The following is a 24339-nucleotide window of genomic DNA, read 5'->3' as shown; positions in this document are numbered from 1 at the left end:
CAGCTGATGCGTTCTCCTACTTTATTATCTTCCTTTCTCATCAAACCCGCATACACTATGTATGCTGACAGTGCGTCGTTATACCAGCGAGCGTTTCCCTTGTTTCATGTAAGACATTTCCATCCCATTTTACGAAATCATTCAACACAATAAATATCCAGCAACCAAGAGTAAAGATGTTACACATCAATGAGAGACTAGGCTCTTACGCAGTATAGTCAGTAGCCTGTCTATGAAGGGTGATGATAAAAAAATCTTACTAAAAATGTCAGTCTACAGTGTCACTAAGCGCAAACGTTCTTAGTAACCGAGCCATAATAATAGCGTTCTATTATTCTATGTTGCTTATGTTATAGCCAACTACGTCACTTGTCAAGTTAACATACTTTTTCTGAATGACATAAGTCATATAATAACCTTAAAGCCAAAATATTATTAAAGTTATATTTTGTTCTCATTAGAGTAAAAATCTTTGATTTTGTTCTTCAACATTTTATTATTTCATTATCAAATGTGGATCAGATAATTTTAGTACAAGTATACTTTTATTAAATAAAATATGTCAGCGGCAAAACGAGTTCAGGTATGATTTATGAGTGTAATTTAGAGGTACTGTATAAAGGTGCATAAACATACTTTCAAATTGTTTCAGCAATGGGCTACATTTGCTCGAACATGGCATATATTTGATTGCAAGTGGCAAGATCCGTATCAATCGGCCAACATTATTAAGAAGTATCTAATGGGTTTACATAAGCCTATATACCACCCAATGAATGATTGTGGTGATGTGGTTGTTTGTATAAATAGTAGGGAAATTGCTCTTCGAGGGGATGACTGGAGAAAACGAGCTTATTTTCATCACACAGGATATCCAGGAGGGGCTTCTTGGACACTAGCATGGGAACTACATAACAAAGACCCAACAATGGTAAGTATTCAACTAAGACATGTCTTAAGAATTATTAAGCTTAAAAATCATCATAAAATAATGTGTAATGACAAACTTCTGTCCCAAATGCTTCTATAGTTTACTTTGGAAATATTAGTAAAACATGTGGGATACCTACAGTGAAATGTTACTCTCATTTCATTCCTTTGTGAGTCAGATGTATGTCTTTGCACATACATATTTCAGTAACTATCAGGTTTATCAATAAATTGATTAAAATGGGTTACAGATAATTAAAAAGGCCGTATACAGAGCTATGAAAGGAAACCTACAAAGAAGACACACAATGGAAAGGTTATTTATTTATCCCGGAGAAGAAATCCCTGAAGACATCAAGCAGAATGTTTCAAACCAAATAAGACAGCTCCGGCTAGTTCCCCAAAGACTTGACCACATACCCGAGGAAGAAGTTCAACAGTATCCCAAAGTTATGGAGTATCCACCTGATTATGTTCTCAAATAGTTACATAAAACAAAAACATTAAAATATATTAGTTATAGTGGAGTTCAATAAATTAGAATAATATAAGTATTATAATATTTTTACTTTATCATCAAACTGACATACTTAGTGTTAATTGGTATCACATTCCTATTTATAGAATACCAAATTATAGGTGAGCTTGAATAATTAATAATTGTGCAGATGATACAATGGCTGTTGGAAAGCAACTCAAGTAGTAGCTTTTTGTGGGAGGATGAACTGCCAACAGTCCAAGTACATTATGAATAGATATAAAAACTTACAGCTAATCCGTCAAAGACGGAACTAATACTATTCACTAACAAACGCAGCCTTGATAATCTAACATTACCAAAGCTGTTCAACACCGAACTAAGCCTAACTAAAGAAGTTAAATACCTGGGGGTTATACTGGATAGTAAGTTGCTTTGGAACAAACACCTTGAACACAAGCTGGAAAAAGCATGCATCATCTTTTGGCAGTGCAGAAGACTCATAGGCAGAACCTGGGGTCTTGCTCCAAAGATAAGCAGATGGCTCTATACAGCAGTCATCAGACCAACTATCTCCTACGGAGCAATAGCGTGGTGGCCCAGGACAGAGCTTGTGACAGTACAAACCAAGCTGCAGCGTTTCCAGCGGCTGGCATGCACAGCCATAACAGGATGCATGCGCACCACACCTACTTCAGCCCTTGAAACTATTCTAGGGCTAACACCACTCGACATACAGTTTCAACAAGCGACTCTAGGTCTAAAGCTGTTGGGTGTATGGAAGAATGAAGACGGCCTAACAGATAAGCTCTGGAATAGGGTAACAAAGGATTATCCACTCTGTGAGGCACCATGTGATAAGATACTAAAACACATACCTTCCATAAAAACTATCACATACAGCTATATGAGAAAGACCAGTCAGGTGTAAACAAATTAAGAATTTACACAGACGGCTCAAAAATGGCTACTGGAACTGGTGCCAGCATATTCTCACAGGAACTAAACATACACATTTCCATACCCTTGGGCACACACAGCTCCATCTTCCAATGTGAGTGCGTAGCCATCAAGGAAGCCGCCAGCGCTATATTAAGAAGAAAGGTACATGGCCACAGCATCAGATTTCTTTCTGACAGTATGGCGGTACTAACAGCGCTGAAGGGTACCACACACAACTCAGCACTAATACACGAATGTCACCAAACCCTGGAACAAGTTGCCTCTTATAACCAGGTAACTCTGCAATGGATCAAGGGACATAGTGGTTCGTTGGGTAATGATGCAGCGGATGAGCTTGCAAGGCGGGCATCGGCAAATATAGTGACTGGTCCTTTGCCACTTCTGCCACTGCCCTTCAGCCAAATGCGCTCATGGATACGCTCTCTCACCAACGACCTACACAACACCCGATGGATGAATGTCTCAAGCTGTAGACAGTCGAAGATGGCGATACCTGCACTATCGCCCAAACTGACACGTAGACTTATCAGCCTCAACAGACATGACATCCGTATAATGGTGGGCACCCTAACGGGTCACACATCACTAAACAAACACCTTTTCACAATCGGTGTAACGGACAGTCCTAAGTGCAGAGGTTGTCTGACCGAAGACGTAACGGTCGCTCACGTAATCCTGGAATATGCGGGGGTGGCCAACCAACGGGCAAAAACCTTAACCAATACGAGGTCGCTCCAAGAAGTCTGTGAACACCCCAGAAATGTTCTGAACTTCTGGAAGGAGCTGGGCTGGTTGGAGTAACTGGCCATTCCTGCACGCAAAATGGACCCATGCTAGTGATTTAATTGCGGAAACAGGAGCCCCTATACCATACCAAACCATAATAATAAAGTCGACGATAGGAAATCTGGCGTCGACAATCAGCCTTTCGGAAATTGGGTTTAGTCTCTTGAATGGGCTATAATGCGTAGTTATGAAGCCAATCAAAAACACAATAAATGAATAATTAAATAATATAATTGGAATAAAGTATAATATACATAACTCGAAAACAACAATATTTATATTTCTTTAATTCTCCTTCACATATTTACCGCTAAATATATTTGGCAATATAAAAATAATAATGAATATAAAATATACTAAAATTTATTATCTAAATCGTACTAACTAACAATATTTATAGTTTACATTACGGTCCGGCAATCAAGATATTGGATTATTAAAAGTCTATAGCCAAAGAATGGAATTGCTTTTGCACACAGTATTACGTATATGATGATGCTTGTGGATGATCATCAAATTAAAATACAGTGGCATTAAAAAATATTTTTTTTTTATGAGATTAAGTGACGAGACGAGCAAGACTCACCTGATGGTATGAGATTGCAATGTCGCTCAGGATTATTGAAAAATTCAAAATTCTAAGCGATCGTAACTGAGACCAAAAATCTTAGAAAGTCTTGCTGTTTTGCAACGCATGAAAACAGGACAAGTAATAAATACTTTAGTGTGCGTGACAACATTTTAGTGTGTTAGTTGCCGAAAATTGAGGCTAACAGTTCACCTCTATTTTTTCGATGTGTTGTCAGCTGTCACATTCTATGTAGACGTATTAATTATCAAAGCTTAAAATGTTAAGTCTCATTAGCCCAGTAACATTTATTATTAATACCGCGATAAAAACCATTTTTCTACAAATCTCGTTTTCCAAGACCGTAATATATTACATGCAACTTAAGTGGAATTACGATAAATGTTTGTTTATAATAAGAAACAAATGGAAAATATAACAGACCAGAACCAAATAATTTCTATACAATTATTATGTTTTATTGATTGTAAATTAAAGTGACGAAAATATTATGACTCTTTACCCCCGATCACAAAATAACAAGAGATTCTCACATAGGTAAAAGTTTTCAATTGTGGATGTGTTATTTTAAGGCATATAATGCATACCGCGTTTTTTAAATCGCGCGGGAGACACGCGCTTTGAACGCAAACGACCAGAGAGCAATGAAGTGAACGAGTGATCTTCAATACGACTTGCAGTGGAGTCGTTAAATTAAAAAAGGAGATACTTGATATCATATTAGGAACTGACCACTCTCTTCGACAGTTGGTATTGATGCAAACATAGCTTCAAAATTGGTTTATTTCCGGTTTAACCGCAAACACTTTCAATCAGTTACTCATTAAAATGTATATTTATCCAGTTTACACCAGATATAGTGAATATTTACAATTCAGTTAAAGATTATATGAAACTTGTAGTAAAATTACTTATACATCTAGATAGAGTTGCTGCTTTTTCTGTTTCTGAACCAATTAAAACAGGCCAGGTTTAATACTTAAGCGATTTGTATGACACTTTGTTTTAGTGTACGTTTGCTTTTTTTTTATGCGCAAAATAGAGGTTAACAGTAAACCTCTATTTTTTGAGGTTTGCTGCTGTCATGGTCTATCTTTACGTATAAATGACCTTTTTTATATCAATATGGGACGAGACGAGCAGGACGTTCAGCTGATGGTAATTGATACGCCCTGCCCATTACACTGCAGTGCCGCTCAGGATTCTTGAAAAACATCACAACAATTGCACTCATCGTGAGACATAAGATGTGAAGTCTCTTTGCCCAGTAATTTCACTAGCTACGGCGCCCTTCAGATGGTTACACCAATAATAGTTACACATTACTGCTTCACGGCATAAGGCGCCGTTGTGGTGACCATAATCTAGCTGGCATCCTGTGCAAGGGAGCCTCCCACTGGTAAGATACAAGTTTTATATATTATTCTTTCACACATAGTATGCTTATTCACTGTTCATAATTAACTTGCCATAAGTTGAAACGTGGCTTTTTATAAGTATAAGAAGACTTTACTAAAACCGAATTTTACAATCCGAGATACTGCTAGCTTGTGTTTTTTAGAATACTTCTACAAACGAAACTGCTTTTAGAGGGAAATAAATAGGTATTTTATTATTTTGTACAGCACTAGACTCTTCTTTTATCAATGCAGATACATTATGGTTCACAATCGATGGCAATCATTTGTTTTAAAATAATGAGCACATGTGTACATACCACAGAACAACTATTTTTTTATCCTTCACTAAAAAGAGCATATTTTCAAATCAAACTTCCTGAAGTTTATACACAAACTATGCTGAATCCAATTAGGAACTCCACCACCTCTCAAAAAACGAAGTCATCGAAAGATTTGCCAAGTGCAAACCGGACTTTGGACTCAAACACTTCATTCAAAATCTTCATTAAAGCTTTGCACTGAAGAAATTATATTGGTCATACTTACATATCGACCTCACCCAGGATTTCGGATCCAAATAAGATAATAAGTAATGGATACAAAAACGTTTAACATATGTTGAACACTGGTTTTAAAAAAGTTCACAAACACGAGTCGAAGTCTGTCTAAGGTGTGTCTAACGGATAGATCATATTCAAGGAAGATTTAGATTATATCATGACAGATATATGACAGCTGTCGAAAATTGCATTCAGTTCCTTTGATTGATCCTGTACACTTCAATTTAGGTTGTGTCTAAAGACGTTTTAGTTAAACACAAGCTAAACACTGTTTTGTAATAAAAAATGATAAACTCCATTTTAGACATCGTTATAGTTACTGACGATGTTATAGTTAGATCATTGACTAAAAAAAACACGTGTCTAAGCCTAATAACACCGTTAATTTTTAGATCTCTATTTGATATTACCTTACAATATTAATAAAATATAAACTAGCCCATTAGACGAATACATAAATTTAAGAAGCGTCACATGAAATACTAAATTCAGACTTCACAAAGTAATTTTTCTATCTAAAGGTCTCAATAACTTTCACAGTCACTTGCTAAAGCATTGGTTTTTAATGAAACCGCAAGAGAGGCTTGTAACTATTTCCATGCAAATATTTGACGTTACCGTCACTGTTTTCACACCACCAATCCCAAGATAGAACTAGATATATTATAATGTAATTTCATGAGACATGAAAAATTTTATTACATATTTTTCTAAATCTAACTTGGCATATAATTACACAGAATGACTGGTGAGGCAATAACGATATATGAGGACGTGATATTTGGCGAACAAATAGATCAGACATATATAAAGTTAGGAAATTAATTAAGCAACGAATCACCCAGGGGACGCATGAATACCACGCTAAACGCGGGTCACGAGGCGGACGCACGGACCTGCCGGCGCTTGCGCTTAATTAACTAAAAGATGCGGTGATATATATATATATATATATATATATATCGTTGTCAAGAACGTCGAGCAGAAGAAACGAGTACGAAAATGATTCGGTATTCGCCTTTGCTCGGGTGTAATCGGCGTGAGGTGCGAATGCGGACGAGAGCGTCATTCAGTGCCGGGCGAGCGCCGAGCAGGCAGGCAGTCTGGGAAGAACTATCGAGCGAGGCGGTTGTTTCGCACGCGCATGCCGGCAACATTACGTTATTATTACGTAATAGCTATAATAGCAGCGTTTTACGTACGTTGCTAAATATTAGGTAGTTACATTCCTTAAAATATATGGTTAGTATCTCACCAGGCATATTGTATAAGCAATTTGTATTGCAATGTTATTATATATATATATAGATTTATAATATTTTTATGTACATTTCTAAAACGTGTTTGTTTCAAAACATGCACTTAACTAAAGACTATGTTTTTTAATCCAATTACTGCGATAATTTCAATTTCCCCATAATTATATTTTGGTTTTATATATTATTATGTATATACATATCGTAGAGATCAATTTATATAATATTTATCCTTAACACTACGTAAACTTATTCGTAAGATGTGTAATGAAAATTTTATAGCATTATTGCCAGTTTTAATGCCATTAAATTGATATATTATCACTTATTAAATTCGGAGCACAACAGGAAATATAATTTGTAACAAATACGATGTACAAGTAATTTGAAAAAAAAAGTAGATTAATTCTGTATTATTATTATTATTATTCCTAATTAATAATTACATATCTTACATTAAAACATAGAAATGTATATATAGTATTATGATTGCAGGTGTGGTAAACCATTTTTTTATTTCTATTTTGATTGATTGAATCAATCGTAATACTCGTTCCTTTTATTTCGATAAAGACTTTTTCCATAAAACAATCGTACCAGTTATTGTAGATATGAAAATTTTTCTTTAAATATCAATTACAAAAAAATGTTTACAATATCTGCCATCGTATTGACAATGTTTATATTCCAATTCTTAGAAACATGTTCGATTTCTAATTATTATACACAGTATAGATACAGTTGACTATACTTTTAAGACTCGTTATCACAATGTTAATAAAAAAAGATGGCTGAAGGAATGTTTCGTAGAACTAATGTCAAACTTTCGGTGCCCGCAGTAACGTAACTATCGGCACCTACGCTACATGCGTATTTTGTTTTGGAAATGAACAACAGATAAGTTTTTTATTATTTTATCTCCGCATTAGGCTGCCTGTCCACTGGTGCGTCGCAATATTAATCAAAAAGTTTAAAATCTCTGCCCGTTCTAGTGGACAGGGTTTTGCAAAATTTGTGGTTTTAAAATTCATAACATTCAAAGAGGCACCGAATATTTGACATAAGTATAGAGTTTTATGTGAAATCCGTATAAAAATATATAATGTATGATTGATCCAAAGTTAAATAAATACATAGGATCGCAATGAGCAAACTTAAATTACAGATACACCAAAATCTCTAAGTAAAAATAAACCATAAGAGAAAATATAATGAAAAAATTTTTAGAGCTAAGCCTCTATACAAAGTTTTAACAAAAATATAACTAACTTATGTTACTCCTACGATGAGAATCTTACAAGTATTAACAATAACACAATATGATATAATATTTTATGTCGAGTATGCAAGCCGTATCATCAAAGAGTTTATATAAGTAAGCTATAGAGCGCGCGTTACATGCGAAGTACGTAATGTGTATATATGATTCGATATTTTTTTAATATTTATAAAATAATAGCGTTGAATTTCTTTTTATTTTACCTAAATATATTATGCAATGCCCTGCATTAAGAGGTTGGCGTATTATCATACTAAGAAGTTGAATAATATAAGCAATTAAAACACACTTCAATTTATTTTATACTAGATGGGTATTGACAAACACTACATTGTAAAAAGTATAAAAAATTATTTCCTAAATAATATTTTATTATTTTTACATGTCTAATTTTTAAACTATTTAATACTTCCTATCAAATGAATATTTCATCATGAAGGAAATCATAATTTAATTTAGAATATAATTTTCTTTGAATTTTATCACAGCTATTTTGCCCTTTTTATTTAATTGCATATAAGATAAGGTCTTAAATTATAAACTTTGAAGACATTTTTTTCCCTAATAAATACACAAGTTTAATAATGTTTGAGCAAAATATGATTATTTATCATTAGGTACTCTCTATACACGACCAGAAGAGTTGTATTGAGCCAAAAAACGCACGCTCTACAGTATACTTATATAATATCTGTGAATATACAACGCACAGCTATAAAGAGTAGTCGCACACAAGGGTGACGGATCGTCGCACTCATTTGATGGCGCGCGCTTCCGGCAGGAACGCGTCCCAGTATCTCATTGACTAAAAGTAAGTGATCAATATTAACTATTGTAATTATATATAAATACACCATAACTGTATTGAATGTTTACAAGTATTCGATATATTAACCACTTTTTATGGTAAGTAAAAGTGAACTCACAATTGAGAGGCGTCTCGATTGCGCTTGTCACTTTTAAGATGTTGAGTTCCATTAGTCATAATTTTTTATATGAAAAAATACGAAACGAGCAAGACGTTCATCTGATGGTAATTGATACGCCCTGCCCATTACAATGCAGTGCCGCTCCGGATTCTTAAAAAGCCCAAAAATTCTGAGCGGCAAAAGTGCGATGTTAAGTCTCATTTGCACAGTAATTTCACTAGCTACGGCGCCCTTCAGTACGAAACACAGTAATATTTACACATTACTGCTACACGGCAGACATAGGCGCCGTTGTGGTACAATAATGCTTGCAAACTTGATGGTACCCAAAGGCCGTAGGTAAATAATTTGATAGGGATGAGGGGTAAGAGCGTACTTGGGTAAATTTTCGAACAAAAACACATTTAAACAATTTTTAGCTAGGGATACCAAAGAGAATGATGATGTTGATAAAAAAATGTCAATCGAAGGTACAGGTATAATACAAATAGAAAATTACGAACAAAAGTTATTATGATCAATTGTTACATAAACTTTAAGAATGTCATCAACATCTTATTAAGATTATTTCATCCCCTATAGTCTCTTCGTAGTAATAATGACGAAACGCTGTGGAAACCGCGGCATAAATTTTTTAATGAAAATAAGGGACGAGACGAGCAGGACGTTCATCTGATGGTAATTGATACGCCCTGCCCATTACAATGCAGTGACGCTCAGGATTTTTGAAAAACCCCAAAAATTCTGAGCGCTACTACAACTGCGCTCGGCACCTTGAGACATAAGATGTTAAATCTCATTTGCTCAGTAATTTCACTGGCTACGGCGCCCTTCAGACCAAAACACAGTAATTACACATTACTGCTTCACGGCAGAAACAGGCGCCGTTGTGGTACCCATAGTCTAGCCGGCATCCTGTGCAAAGGAGGCTCCAACTGGTAAAAAAATTACCTGGTTTAGCAACAGTGGTCTTAGAACATCGTGGGAAGAAAATACCAGGCGGAGTATGTTATTATACGGGTGTAAGTTCACACGTCCAGCTGGTGTAGTGTATGTACCTGAGCCTGATGCTTGACGTGCTCCTCCAGATACCGCAGCACGGTATCCCGTAGCTCCGTGATGCGGATTTCCTCCCAGCGTTCCAGCTCCTTTTTGATGACGCGCGATATCGTGTCGAACTCCTGCTTGCTGCGCTCCACCTTCGACTCCCACTAAAAATAATAATCATAAATAAAACTTTAAATTACATACTGAATAAAAAATTAATAAGTACATCAAACAATTAACACAGAGAATATCTGTTACAACTCCCCAAGCCCTGTCAAGCCGAGCGCTGCGAGCTCAGGCATGCAGTGCCAGACTGGGCGCGACCGCAAACCCACCTCACTCTTTTCATCACACACATCGGGCAATGATCAAAGTCTATTCCATTCTTTTGCGCTACCGATGTTATGCCAGCAACCCACGATAAAGGTTACATCGGACTTGATGCGGCGTTAAGTAAACTTGATGGTGTATGGCTATGGGTGTGCATGCAGTTGAACTGTCAACCTTGATCTTTTTAACGTTTTTACAGCTGTCACAGTCTATCTAGACGTGTAACGGCCGTTTTCAATAAAGTATCTCTAGTTACGGATACATTGCTGTCACCGTTTAATGACAAGATCTTATCTATCCATAGTTATGTCCAGTATAGTTATAGTCCAATGCTTTATGTCGATAGGTTATTGAAATGTAAGTATGCGTAAAGGGATCGATTTGTCTAGTACTTTAAACTAAGGATAGATAGGTTATTGAAAACGGCCGTAAGCCACGCCTATATCACTGCAATCAATTCTTACTGTAGATATTTAAATTCTAAAACATATTCGAATATATCGTAGGTATCGTAGATGCATTTACAGTATTAATTCGTAACCAATACCTCAATAATCTCATTCGCAGCCTGTTCTCTTTTCTCAGGTCTGTTGGCGAGCTCAGCCTTTGCTTTATTTTCTCTTCTCTTCGTAAGTTGCATCAGGGCATGTTGCCAATTTTGGAATACCTGCCAAAAAGAAAACTTTTTAAAATCAAGATACACACACACAGATTATGAAGCGCAATTAGTAGAATCGAATGAAATTCACCACAATGTTCCCGATTCGATACTCGACCGACAACTTCCGACGTGTTTTCGGTTTACGACCTCATATTATTCGATGCTATATCACGTCAGCGATTTGCCGATAGACCGCAACTTGTGATCACCTAGTGATTTCTCTGGTGTTAGCAAAGAGTACAGTTCGCGGTGATCATAATAATACCGTCAGGTGACCCGTATGTATGCTCGTTTCCCCTACTCTTAATAAAAGACTGTTTTTTATGAATTTGTCAATAATATTTCATAAATCAAGAATTATTTCGTAGAACTGTCACACCGTGTGTCAATAAATTCTCTTATAGAAAATATGTCCATACAAAACAAATTATGGGAATACAAATAATTATGGGCCCCAAATCGAAATAAAAACTATACCATCTCTCAAATTGGACTAAACTGCACTCCATGAAGTAATCCCCATTAGAATTCGTTCAGTAGTTTAGGAGTTGACTGGCAACAAACATCAGGACACTAGATTTATATATATTAAAATGTGTGTTCTGCTTCAACTTGTTTCATACAGATAAAATATCCCATTATGGTAATAATTATAGACACACAAACTACGTTTTCCCAAATTAAGCATTGCATTCTATTAATATATAAAAGAGAATTTATGTATGTTCACATTAACCACATTAAAGCAATTGGGATCAAATAATTTACGTTCCTGCTATATAGGAATATAGATACAAGGATAACTGCAAAATTTATTATTGAGCTTACATACATACATAACACTATCTTGAATATATTATGAAGCAACAGACAATGTTAATAAAAAAAAAATCAAATTATTTACTTTCTAACAAAAAAATTATTAATACCTTAACCCTCTCGTGAAAAACATCTTTGATAGCACCAATGAGCCCGAGGTAGTCTTTAATGTGTTCTGTTAGAACATAGAAGTCAGTATTGGACTGCTCAACCCTTAAATGTTCTATCTGTAAACAAACAAAACCAAAATTGTTAAATACATGATTACAGTTAGTACTAAAGGTAGGAAAGTTATATTATAGTGATGTGAAATATACTACGATTTACTTTTATAATTTTATTCGAAAGTTTACATTCAAAGAAATCCAAAGTATTTATAAACACTTTAAACGCCTGCCATTTTGGTGCGCATGAATGAACGTGCGAACAATGATGGCATAGTTCATATAAAACATTCTTTAACTTCATATTCACTCTGCCCTCTGATGAATAATGGTTTTCTAGCTTTGTCGATATCCTCTATGTCATTTGAGTTATACCTAGCCGAAACATCCAACTGATGACTTTCAATTTTATGTACGGGCTGTGATAATTCTTTAATAATACTTTTCTCGACGTGTTTCTACTTTTACATCGAGTCATATATGCCAACACTACATGCATGCCAAGTTTTATGTTTTATTCCGGATGGGACGATATTTTCTATTTTACTGAGCTAAGAACTATATTCTAAATTAAATTTTTTACATACTTATTTAGGGTTTTGTAAATATAACGCAACTAAGAGGAACATCTATGTAATATACCCTATATAATATAGTGTTAGATAGCTAAAATTTTGAGTTGGTTTTGTGGCGAATTAAAAAATGGCTGCCATAATAGACTTACAACATAGACAAACATACCGTGCGAGAGAGAAGAAACGGAGATAGAAAAGGAAAGCGAATCTAATCTTATTTTGAATGACAGTCTTAAAAATGCAGTCATTGGCGAATCAATATTGGTGACAGCTGACAGGTCGTCTATACGTCTACAGCTTAAGGGAAGAGTAAGCAGAAAACACGCAAACATGGCGTTTTTAGACAAGTTTTGTGGTGAAAGTATAGGTTTTCGAGCTATGAACACTACTTAATCCTGTTACACATATCCTTGAGTTTTATTTGTAGGTTGCTAATGCTTGCTGTTGGTTATATTTAACACTGCCAAATCTTTTTTAACTACCACTTTTCTTTGAAGTTAAACAAGTGTTTTGGCATGGCGTGACGAATTTTTTTGGTACTTCTCTCAGAAAAGTTATTCTTGTAGCTTGTACTTTTTTGTGTAGGGTTAATTTATTCAGATTAGTAGTGAACAACGAGGATTGTAAGCATATAACTGTTTTCCACGCAAGAATTTTGAAAATATTGGCTTTGTTACATAGATGGAGGGCCGGCAGCCGTGAACTCATATCGCTCAAGGTCGCTGGCATTTAGTGTCGCCTTAAGCCGCTGATTGTACCAACAACAACAACTTGGAGGGTGTGTTTTTTGTATGACGTAGTCATCCGATAACAAAGGATTTTTCTTAAATTCTACCCCTAAGGGGGTAAAAAAGGGTTGCAAAGTTTGTATGGGAAAACGAGATTCCTTGGTCCAATCTATTTCAAATTTGCATAAACTGTTTTTAACAGAATTAATGAAAAAAAAACTGTCTATACACTAATATATTCTAAGCCTATGGGTTTACTCCACTCTCTTACCTTCTCATACAGGTCGGACAGGTGCGACAGTGCTCGAGACAGCGGCGCGTGCGGGTCTGCAGCCGCAGCTGCCGCGATGCTTCGCGCCGTTTCGTGCGAGCGAACTGCAAGTTCACGTCGCTCGTTTGCGAGCACCTCGCACGCGCCGCATAGACGCTTGAGCCCATTCTCGAGAGATTCCACGCGGGCTATGCGCTCTTCAAACCACTGTCAACCACACGCTGTTTATTAATGTTATATAAAAAAAGACTGTGTCTTCTTACGTAAGTACCTACTCTAGATGTTATGCTTCTTTGGCGTAACAAAAAAAATCCTTAAAAAAATTATTCCTCAAATTGTAACAAAGAACATCTTAAATACAACAAATGAAAATATTATTAGTCTGAATTAAGAAACAAATAAGACCATTTGTCAACTAGACAGTTGACCAACTAATGTCAGGCTGAATTTGGGTGTTGGTGTATGCGCTCATCGTAAAAAATCACTCTAATAATCTTTCCCTGACAGAAGAAGTATTACTTTAAAAGCACGTATTAATTTATTTGCTATTAATCATTTAAATGCTTTGTTTTAAAACATATAAGTATTGAACATTACATTTTCTACAAAATTAATAAATTTATTATTACCGGGTCGGATTCATCCATACGGTATGTTATCTTATTAACAGTCTCGCCAACTTTGTTGAATAAACGTAACATTCCCGCACCACTTAGAGCCGATGTACTTGTAGCCTTTGGTAGTTCAGTGTCTGTGGATGAGAATAGTTATGTTACTTAAATCCACATCAATGTACAGGATATCAAGAATTTCAAAGAAAAGTTATTTAGCTTAAAAAGTAATACTTAGTAAATATAATTTTACATAAAATTTCGATAAAGGATTTTTGAGTTCAGTGTTGTTTTTTGAATACAAAGCAAAAGTACAGTGGTTAGTTTGTTACGATTTTATTATATTATTACGATTTTTTATTACATACCAGATTCCAGAAACTCCCTAAAATCAGGATCTATACAGAGCACCGGATGTTGTGCTACCCTATTGAGAAATCTTTCAAGAGCTGCACGCCTTCTCTCAACAAACTGAGACTGGAGCGAGTTTGCTGCGGAACTACCATTTGCACTCTCCGTTGAAGGAGTTGATGTCATTTTCATCTTTGTAGTGCCTGAAATTATGAAGGATTAAATATATTTAAAATAAATCTTCAATATTTACTAACATGGAGTTTGGACATCCATTTGGGGAGTTCAAACATCCGAATGATACATGATCCGTAATCTTGATATTATTGTTCAACTCTCGGGTTTTGGCAAATATTATTTTATACTGTTGTGTGAAATATGACAATTAATTTACAGGATTATTAAAGTTAGACATTGTATTTCAAATAAGATTGTTAACACCTCTTATGTACTCATTATACTTGATGTTAGTGAGTAGGTGAAACAGATATCCAATAACTTTCCAGCCTTGGTTGGAGGATTCATTAAAATTTTACAATTGCACATCAAAATTGTTTGTTTTATTAAATAGTTTAGTACTCAAAATTAACAAGTGGCAAAGTGTGGTGAATGAATACCATATTTTCTGAATTTTTTTGGTAAGAGGCTAATCCACTCATAGGCTTGATATAGATTAAAATTAAACTGATCGCTTGTAACGCGATAAAGTGCCGAATACCCAGCACTCCAGACTATATCCCGTAAGCTGTTGTGAACAATATCTGTCAACTCACCTACAATACTTTTTTCTGGTGCTGGTGGTATAATGCGCCCAGACCGAAGATATTTCTCCGTTAACTTTTCATGGAGTCCTAAGAAATCACTAAATCGCCTTAGAACCGCAAACTCGTGTCTGCTAAATATAGGCATATTAGTCTTTGTAAGCACCCTGTAAGCTACATATGAGCTCATCCCTTCACCCATCTTTTGTGGTTCCGTTATTGTTATAATGATGTTATTTGCACGTTCTGTTGCTATCTGCAATGCAATTTTAACAGGAAGACTGGTTAATATTTTTAATTTGGTAACAGCATAACAACATTAAACTGGTATTGGGTTAACCTCATTATCCTTCTTCCAAAGTATGGGCTATTTAGTTGTAATAACTTAACCTCTAATTACTTTAACAATATAACTTTTCTTATTTATGATATACAGGCACAGATTTTATATATTCTATAATATAACACTTTAATAGAATTATGTAATGACTTCTGCATTTGTAATTAGACAACCCATATAACTCAGGTTTGTATCCCGGTAGGTGCAAACATTTATATGATGAATATGTATGTTTATTTCTGAGTCATTGATGTTTATTCATATTTATATATGTTTCAGTAAGTATGTCATATTATTAAATATATTGTGTTCCTGCAACCCATAGCACAGGCTATGGGTAGATTGGGGCATGATAATTTAAATATTCTCATTTATCATAATATTATTAAATATACCATTGTACATAAACCACTTGTAATAAGTGACATACATTTTTAACACAACTCTAGTTTGCAACAAAAGAAGCCACTCTGTTTTAGAAAACTGCTAGAAAAAATACTGCCTACTTAATGTTATAAAGAAAAAGATTGTCAGCTTCAAGAAATAAAAGCAGCACATTGGAATTTTAGTATAATTATCCTGTATGGAATTTGTAGAGAAATGATGGACAAAAAAATCATAATATAAAAAATTTATAAAGTAGATATTGTTTTCATAGCATTTCTAATCAAGATAATTATCTAATTGAAATAAAAAATAGTTTCAAACATACTTTAAATGTAATGTAATGCAAGGCAGAGGAGGCTTTGTCCACTCAATTACATAATTATTATATTAATATGGTGTAAGTCCACCTCAACTGCAAGGTGTGTGTGATTTAAAATTAATTAAGTTAGTGGGCATTTACACCAAGCAATGCAATGCAATTTGAAAGATGTTTACTTAGTCTTTCACTACAGTGCTTAATTCTGTACTAATAGTACACAATATGATGTCTTTTTACAGCAGCACTTCATTTAGCAGAAATCATCCACAACTCAAAAAATCACACTACTTTCCTGTACAATTTGGACAGGCCCGATCAAGGCATGGGGACATATAAATTTAAAAACTTACCTCCTCCATCATAGGGCTTCCAATTGAAGCACTTTTTGATAGAGATACATCTCCAAGGGAAGCATCTTCTAAGCTTTGCCGGACACCATTGATTTCATGATCCAAACTTTCCACATCCTAAAATTAATATCAGTGACTCAGTGTTTTGGACTACAGAAATAATGATTTAAAATTGAATTATACTAGTACTTACTCTTTAAATTAATCACTATTAAGTGAATTAACGAGTGCAATGACTCAATTACACGTAAATATACAAGGACAAAGATAACATGATAAAATAAAATTAAAAATAAAGGGGCGTCAACGACTGCCAAATATACCGGGCGGACGCGGTTCATATATTATAATAGATTCCAATAAGATACGTACTTGGACTGCTGATGCGAAAAGATCTTCATCATCTCTGTTGTCATTGTTAATATCAACAGTACTGAAGGGAGCATCCGTTCCTTCCGACATGTTAAAATTATTGTATTTATTCGAAAGCAAGGATACTTCGTTACAATTAATATATAACTCTATGCTACTTTCTCTGTAATATAATTTCGGACACAATAAAAATGAATACCAACAAAATGCAAAAACTATCGAATACGGAAATATAAACGGTTAACTTTAATCAAAGAACAAGAAATTAAATTAATGACGTTTAGTTTTTAACTTTTTATTTTTAGTTTCTATTTTTTTAAACTTGACTTTTCACTCCTGACATCATTTGCCTTAGCTCGACAAATGACAATTGATTGACATGAGGTAGATTAGAAAACGAGTGATGAACAACAGATGACAATATTAACTTTGTCCGTCCTAGTCCATACAGCCAATAATACGAAATTGCCATCCTAGTGAAAAAAACGTAGTGAAAACAGACAAAAAATCAAACCCGTGCGTGGAACACCCTTTCTGACTAACTCAGCAGGTAGTCGTTAATATGCAAACTTTACTTTATTGCTGCATTAAAAGTGTCTCGCTCTGAGTTTCACATACTATTTTATCACGGTCCACTGAAAATTTTACTGGTTTCGGTGCACCCATGCTGCTACATTTCTACAATTATTGACTTTCTACAATACCAAAATATGTGAAGATTAGATCTAACGATGGAAATTTACGTAGAGGCTGAATTCAAGCCCTAAATTGAATAGAGTGGTAAAATAGTACAATTATAGACTTAATAGAACTTAAAACTGAACAATTAATAATGTAACCTGAAGCACGGAAATCAATAATTAAAAAATAGACTTGACTATATGGATTGATTTGATGAATATTTGGCTACAGTTTTGTAAGTTTGTTTGTACTAACATTACGAGGAGTTTTGCGCTAAGGTTAGGTTATTCAAATGTTGTGAGCCTTCTTGAGTGTACATTTCGCAGTCTCTTGCCAGAATTTGTCGGGTAAACAACTCCTGAGGATGCATGGTGTATATGTGAATCACGAGTCGGATTGATTAAAGATGAATATTAGCAGAATTTACACACAAGAAGGCTCACAATATTTGACTAACCTAACCTTACCGCAAATATCCTAGTTCTCTGTATTCTATCATCACGATATATCTGGAACCATAAGGCGTAGAGACCTGAAATTTGATAGAAATATTCCTTTCGCCGAATAGAGGTCAGTTAAGATTTTACGAAATTCTACCCGTATTTTTTTATTTGAATCTAAATTAAATGTAAATACAAAAACTATGTTTTATAGCTTACCCTTATACACTCTTATTATCCTTGAATCCTGTTCAGCCTATTACCAGTATATTAGTGTATAGTCTATGACTAAGGCGCGGGAACTCTTGGTTGCTTAGGGCGGTCTTTTTAACTATAAAATTAAATATTTCTATTATATTGTATATAATCCTCATATTTTTTAAAAGTATATAAGTATTTGTATATGTTTATCATTTAATTTGTTTAGTATAAGTAATAGTGTATATATTTAGTGATTTAGGTTTGTGCTAAGAGATGTCGAAAAGGCGGAAAATAACCAAGCCGGAATGAGGTAAAGGTGAGTCTATTCTAGATTCCACCTCTGAAAGTAGCTAATACTCCGATTCGCGTACAGTTTTGGAAGACCACGAGAACTTTTATTTGCCATATAGGGTGGCCGACTATTGTCGCCGATATCCGGAAGACGCAGGTGCCGGTCATGAATTTATAGTCTTCATAGAGAGTGTCACTGAACAGCCACTTGGTAGTCGTGAAATGCTAACTCTTAGTAGCTACTTATCGCGCTTCATTAAAGGCATTAAATATCTTAAGAAACTCAACAAATATAAGATAGGAGTAGTGTTTGAACGACCCAATTTGGTTAATACATTCCTAGACGACACATTTTTAAGGGAACAAAATATTAAGGCGTCCATCCCAGCTGGTGCCACTGAATTGTCTGGAGTGATTTCCTCCGTACCCATTGATATGTCCAACAAAAAAATTTTCAAATCTTAGTCAAGTACAAAAAAAAATATTTCTGTTCGGCGTACAATGAAAAAAAACAAATCCGATAGTGGTTTTATATTACAACCTACACAGGCAGTTATTATTACCTTTGCGTCATTTACTTCACTCCCAGATTACGTTCACTTAAAGATGTGGCGTCTACCAGTGCGACCTTATGTGCCGCCAGTTAAGCAGTGTTTCCGGTGCCTTAGGTTTGACCACTTGGCAAAATTCTGTAAGAATGCTCAGCGTTGCTCAATCTGCACTGAAAATCATTCATATAAAGAATGTACTATACCTATTGACAAAGCAGTATGTGTACACTGTAAAGGTAAACATCTTGCAGTATCAGGTGAATGCCCTATAAAACAAAAAAAGATATTGGATAGTAAAAATAAAAGTAAAACACCATTATCAGATTTATTTAAACATCCAACAAACTTTCCATCACTCAATAAGACAGAGAACACACAAGACATCATTAATTTAATTTTGTCCAATCCAGCAGCAATGAACCTAATCACAGAATCAATAATCAAAGTCATTACACTAAATAAAACACAGAATCAAAGCATTAGCTCACACGCAATTAGTTCAGCTATTAAAGATACCATACAAATTAAAAATAAAATGTCACATTCAACTGTCACAAACTTAACATAGTACAGTGGAATGCTCAAAGTCTGTTGAGTAACAGACTTGAGCTTCAAAACCTACTTTATGAGCAGGACATACACATAGCACTTATATCAGAAACTTGGCTTAAACAAAATATACAGTTTTCTATCAGAGGTTATACAATAATAAGAAATGATTGTGGTAATGATCACAATAGTGTAGCAATTTTTGTTAGAAATGGCATTTATTTTCAAAAGTTAGAAACATTTTCTGATAACTCCTTGCAAAATGTAGCAATCAAAATTAAATACAAACAAAAAGACATCTCAATTGTTAGCTTTTATAGTTCTGGCAACAGTGTACCTAACTTTGACAAATCTAAATTTAATAGACTGTTGCATAGTATTCCAAAACCACTAATAATTGCTGGTGATTTTAATGCTCACCATACCATTTGGGGTTGTAATAGAACCTATTCTAGAGGTAGAGACATCATGGATGTAATGGATGATAATGACTTAATGCTCTTAAATAATGATCAACCAACTACAGTGGGTACTAATTCTTGGAGACCAAATGGACTAGATCTAACAATAGTATCATCTTCATTATTCCTGTGCTGTGAATGGCAAGTTCATCAGGACTCTTTGGGCAGCTATGCTTGCCTACAATCACAAAATTTTCCATGGTAGTGTCAGAAACTGAATCTTCTTCAATTCCATCCAACATTCCTCCACACAGTAATCTGAAAATAGTAAATTGGGACCAATATGAGAACTTAGTAAATGACTTGTTATAAAACAATTTGAAATAAATAATTGTAATCTACAGAAGTCTTACAATAACTTCTGTTCCATAGTTCTTAGAGCTGTAGAAAATTCAGTACCTAAAACCAACTATCACTGTAACAATATTACTCATCTACCTAAAAGAAAGCGACAACTTCCCTGGTGGAATGGGCAATGTACTAAAGTGGGAGAAGATTGCAAGCAAGCTTATCTGTTATTCAAATCAAATTGCAATATCCAAAACTACATTCATTCTAAGCAAGCTCAAGCAAAGAAAAAATGTATATTAAGACTTGAATGTCGTAAATCCTGGACAGATTTTTGCTCCACCATAAATAGGTTAATGCCAATGAAACAGATTTAGACGAAAATGAGGAAATTTAAGAACTTATATTCTAATAATAATTGTTTCTCTAGCAATAATTGGATATCCAACTTTTTACACAAATATACTCCAGATACAGTACCAAATTTGACAAATATTCACAATAATCATCCTTTAAATAGCACCAACTCTTTTATGATTGCCCCTTTTACTATTGAACAATTAAAAGCTGGTCTATCATCAAGAAAGGACTCTGCATGTGGTTTGGATTGGCTCTACTATAAAATGTTTAAACTCCTAAACTCTTCTAACTTAAATAAGTTTCTAAAAATATTAAATCTCCTATGGAACAACTCCACTATTCCAGAAGAATGGAAAACAGACTGTCTAATTCCAATTTTAAAGCATGGGAAAGATTCTAGTTCAGCTGATTCATATTGTCCTATCACACTAAGCTCGTGTGTTGGTAAAATTTTTGAACAATTAATAAAACAGAGATTAATATTTTATATTGAAAGTAACAACCTCTTACCTAATAATCAATTTGGATTTCAATGTGGTCGTTCTGCTTGTGAGAGTCTACGGCATTTATGTCTTGACATCCATAGTGCCCAGATCATTTAATAATGTTGATTTAGAACAATTATCATCAATTCTTCTATCCTTAAATGTCCCTGAAAAAATAGTTGGTTGGATATTCAATTTCTTGTATGGTCGTAAACTTTATGTTAAGAGTCAATAACCAATTAATAGGTCCTCGATATTCATATAGAGGCGTATCACAGGGCGGAATAAATACATACATCATACATAAATCAAATAAATATTGTTTTGGGGAATAGAGTTTCTAACCTTAAAATTTGCTGATGATCTAGTAGTGTATAGTTCAGGACTTAATTTATCAAATGTTGTATTAGATCTTAATGTAGCACTCAAAAAATTGGAGCTTTATTTTCAATATCTTAGTTTTGAGGTCAGTATTGACAAAAGCAAAGTAGTAATATTTTCAAAGCATTCTATAAGAATAAGAGATGCAAAAATATATATTATGGTACTCAGGAAATTTCAATAGATAATTCAATAAAGTTTTTAGGAGTTACGTTTTTAAGTAATTTTAGATGGCACAAATATGTTGAAATATTAGAAAATCGAGCATTAAAGGCCTGCAATATTCTGAAATCATTAGCTGGTACATATTGGGGTGCAGACCCACGCATCTTGCTAACACTATATAAGTCATTAGTCCGTAGCCACTTTGAGTATGCCTTCTTTTGTTATGGTGGAGTAATTACATTAGTGAATAAATTAGAAAAAATACAAAATAAATGCTTAAGGATCATAACAGGCGCTTTTAGGTCTACTCCTATTATATCACTACAAGTAGAATGTAATATTCCCCCACTAGCTCTTAGATTCAAATATCTACAAACAAAATTCTTTCTCAAATTAACTTCTATTAATAATCATCCACTCCTATTAAAGATACAGGACTATATTAGCCGAATTGACAATAATTCCTACTATCAAGTAGAAGGCATCTCTGATTTGTTACATTTTTCTTGTGATCATAATCTATTTTCTAGTATTCTTTGGCCATGTTATTTAAATTCTTATAATTCAAAATATACACCTATTAAAATAATTATTAATGAATCATTAAAGTATAAGGCAGATGTATTTAGTATGCTGTCAGAGTGGCAAAATTATAACCAACTTTATACTGATGGATCTAAAAGTAATACTGCTGTCTCTATGGCAGTTTATGACATACAACTGCGGAGTGGGTTTGGTCATAGGTTAAATACCTTGGCTAGTATATACACAGCAGAATGTGCTGCCATATATTCTGCTCTAGAATATATTGGAGAACAGTCATATAATAATTGGATTGTTATAATGGATAGCATGAGTGTTTTAAAACCTTTACAATATCCTAAATGTAATGTTACAACTAATTTCATCATTTACAATATAAGAGACAAATATCAATGCTTATCCCTAACACAATATATTGTTTTATTCTGGACTCCTTCACACATAGGCGTGGATGGAAATGAACAAGCTGATTATCTTGCTAAATCTATTGTGAATAGTAATCAGATACATACTGCTTTGAACATTCCCATACCACACACAGATGCACTGTCTCATTTTAAAGGTACATTCTTGCAAGACTTTCAGAATTATTGGCAACAAGTTGTTCAAACAAAGGGCAAATGGTTTGCCGAAATTAAAAACGAAATCTCTCCTCCCTGGTTTGTTAAAAAGAAAAAATACTTACACAGAAAATTTTACACCACAATTTGTCGGTTACGTCTGGGACATTCTCGTAGTGGTGCTCATTTATTTAGGATCGGTGTTTTAGATTCTCCAACTTGTCAATTCTGTAATTTATCCATCCAAACTCTTGATCACATTTTCTTTGACTGTCCCCAATATAATCTTCAAAGATTTACATTGATAGACTGCCTCTCGGATATTTATAAGAATGCTGAAGACATCCCGCGCTCACTTCAGCAGTTATTGAAAACTTATGACTGCTTCGTGCCGCTTTACAAATTTATAGTTTCAACGGTAGGCGAAATTTGAAAATACGGCTTGGCTTTTGACACAATCCCTTACACAGACTTAAAACATATTCGTCCATAAATTATTATTGGACTTGTTTTTATAATGTATAAATGTAAATATTATATTTGTAGTTATACCTTAAATTAGTTTCATATTATCTTATAATTATATTAAACTAATATTCATCATTATTACTTATAATTCATGTATAATATATTTCTTATAACGTATATGAGATTTATATTTTAGTATTATATCATAAAAGTTTATTATTAAACCCCGGACTAAGCTTGATCTTCATTGGAACAAGAATATTATCAATAAAAGACTTGGCTTCGGCCTTTCTTGCGAACCTATATGTATATGAAGAAAATGAAACACGAAATACTACTTTTATGTGAAATTGTACTATTTATGTTTGAAGATGAAGATTATATAAATATTAAATACTTAGCTTGACTTTGAATAAGCTATGTAACGTGAAGAATAGAAAAATAAAAATGAAGACTTGGCTGTATGGGCTTTTGACCCCTTTGCCTGTCCAGATGGACGAACAGAACCAAAAAAATTGTCTATGACTATTACTCCGCCGTGTACATAATACTTATGTATATTTACATTTGACTTCACAGTTCACACTTGAAGTTTGATCTTTCATTCCATATTCTATAGACCAAGTGTTACTATACTTGGTCTATGTTTGATTCATTTT

At 34.2% G+C, this 24339-nt stretch overlaps 2 protein-coding genes and 1 long non-coding RNA gene across 4 annotated transcripts; 1 reads left to right on the top strand and 2 right to left on the bottom strand.

The window, feature by feature from the left end:
• The first annotated feature begins 392 nt into the window (after positions 1–392).
• Positions 393–1484, top strand: LOC126977857 (39S ribosomal protein L13, mitochondrial). The gene is made up of 3 exons (XM_050826495.1): positions 393–583; positions 653–931; positions 1182–1484. The coding sequence occupies exons 1-3, from the start codon at positions 560–562 to the stop codon at positions 1413–1415; spliced, it is 537 nt and encodes a 178-aa protein (XP_050682452.1). The 5' UTR covers positions 393–559; the 3' UTR covers positions 1416–1484.
• A 1882-nt stretch (positions 1485–3366) lies between these two features.
• Positions 3367–17606, bottom strand: LOC126977840 (sorting nexin-2). Its single transcript, XM_050826474.1, has 10 exons — positions 17257–17606; positions 16885–17001; positions 15501–15744; positions 14745–14930; positions 14395–14516; positions 13766–13972; positions 12138–12254; positions 11095–11214; positions 10229–10381; positions 3367–9046 (listed from the first exon to the last, which is right to left on the bottom strand). The coding sequence occupies exons 1-10, from the start codon at positions 17344–17346 to the stop codon at positions 8996–8998; spliced, it is 1407 nt and encodes a 468-aa protein (XP_050682431.1). The 5' UTR covers positions 17347–17606; the 3' UTR covers positions 3367–8995.
• Positions 17607–19726: 2120 nt separating this feature from the next.
• LOC126977866 (uncharacterized) lies at positions 19727–23716 on the bottom strand. Of its 2 annotated transcripts, none has more exons than XR_007732444.1 (3): positions 23165–23716; positions 21589–21730; positions 19727–20688 (listed from the first exon to the last, which is right to left on the bottom strand). It is a non-coding gene; the product is annotated as an uncharacterized LOC126977866 (long non-coding RNA). The 2 variants fall into 2 exon arrangements; XR_007732443.1 differs by having other exon boundaries at positions 23338–23714.
• Between the last annotated feature and the right edge of the window lie 623 nt (positions 23717–24339).

This window comes from Leptidea sinapis, chromosome 46, assembly GCF_905404315.1.
Source record: "Leptidea sinapis chromosome 46, ilLepSina1.1, whole genome shotgun sequence".
Classification (NCBI taxonomy): domain Eukaryota; kingdom Metazoa; phylum Arthropoda; class Insecta; order Lepidoptera; family Pieridae; genus Leptidea; species Leptidea sinapis.
The sequence above is the reverse complement of the archived record's forward strand: the minus strand, read 5'-3'. Positions and strand labels throughout refer to the sequence as shown.

What these genes read in the sequence shown, in the direction of transcription:
- LOC126977857 (XM_050826495.1), top strand. Translation starts at nt 560, where the DNA reads ATGTCAGCGGCAAAACGAGTTCAG. An exon ending in CAGCGGCAAAACGAGTTCAG is followed by an intron (nt 584 to 652) that starts GTATGATTTATG and finishes AAATTGTTTCAG; the next exon opens with CAATGGGCTACATTTGCTCG. An exon ending in ATAACAAAGACCCAACAATG is followed by an intron (nt 932 to 1,181) that starts GTAAGTATTCAA and finishes AATGGGTTACAG; the next exon opens with ATAATTAAAAAGGCCGTATA.
- LOC126977840 (XM_050826474.1), bottom strand. Translation starts at nt 17,346, where the DNA reads ATGTCGGAAGGAACGGATGCTCCCTTCAGTACTGTTGATATTAACAAT. An exon ending in ACCAGAAAAAAGTATTGTAG is followed by an intron (nt 14,931 to 15,500) that starts GTGAGTTGACAG and finishes TCATAATTTCAG; the next exon opens with GCACTACAAAGATGAAAATG. An exon ending in TTTTTCACGAGAGGGTTAAG is followed by an intron (nt 11,215 to 12,137) that starts GTATTAATAATT and finishes TCTTTTTGGCAG; the next exon opens with GTATTCCAAAATTGGCAACA.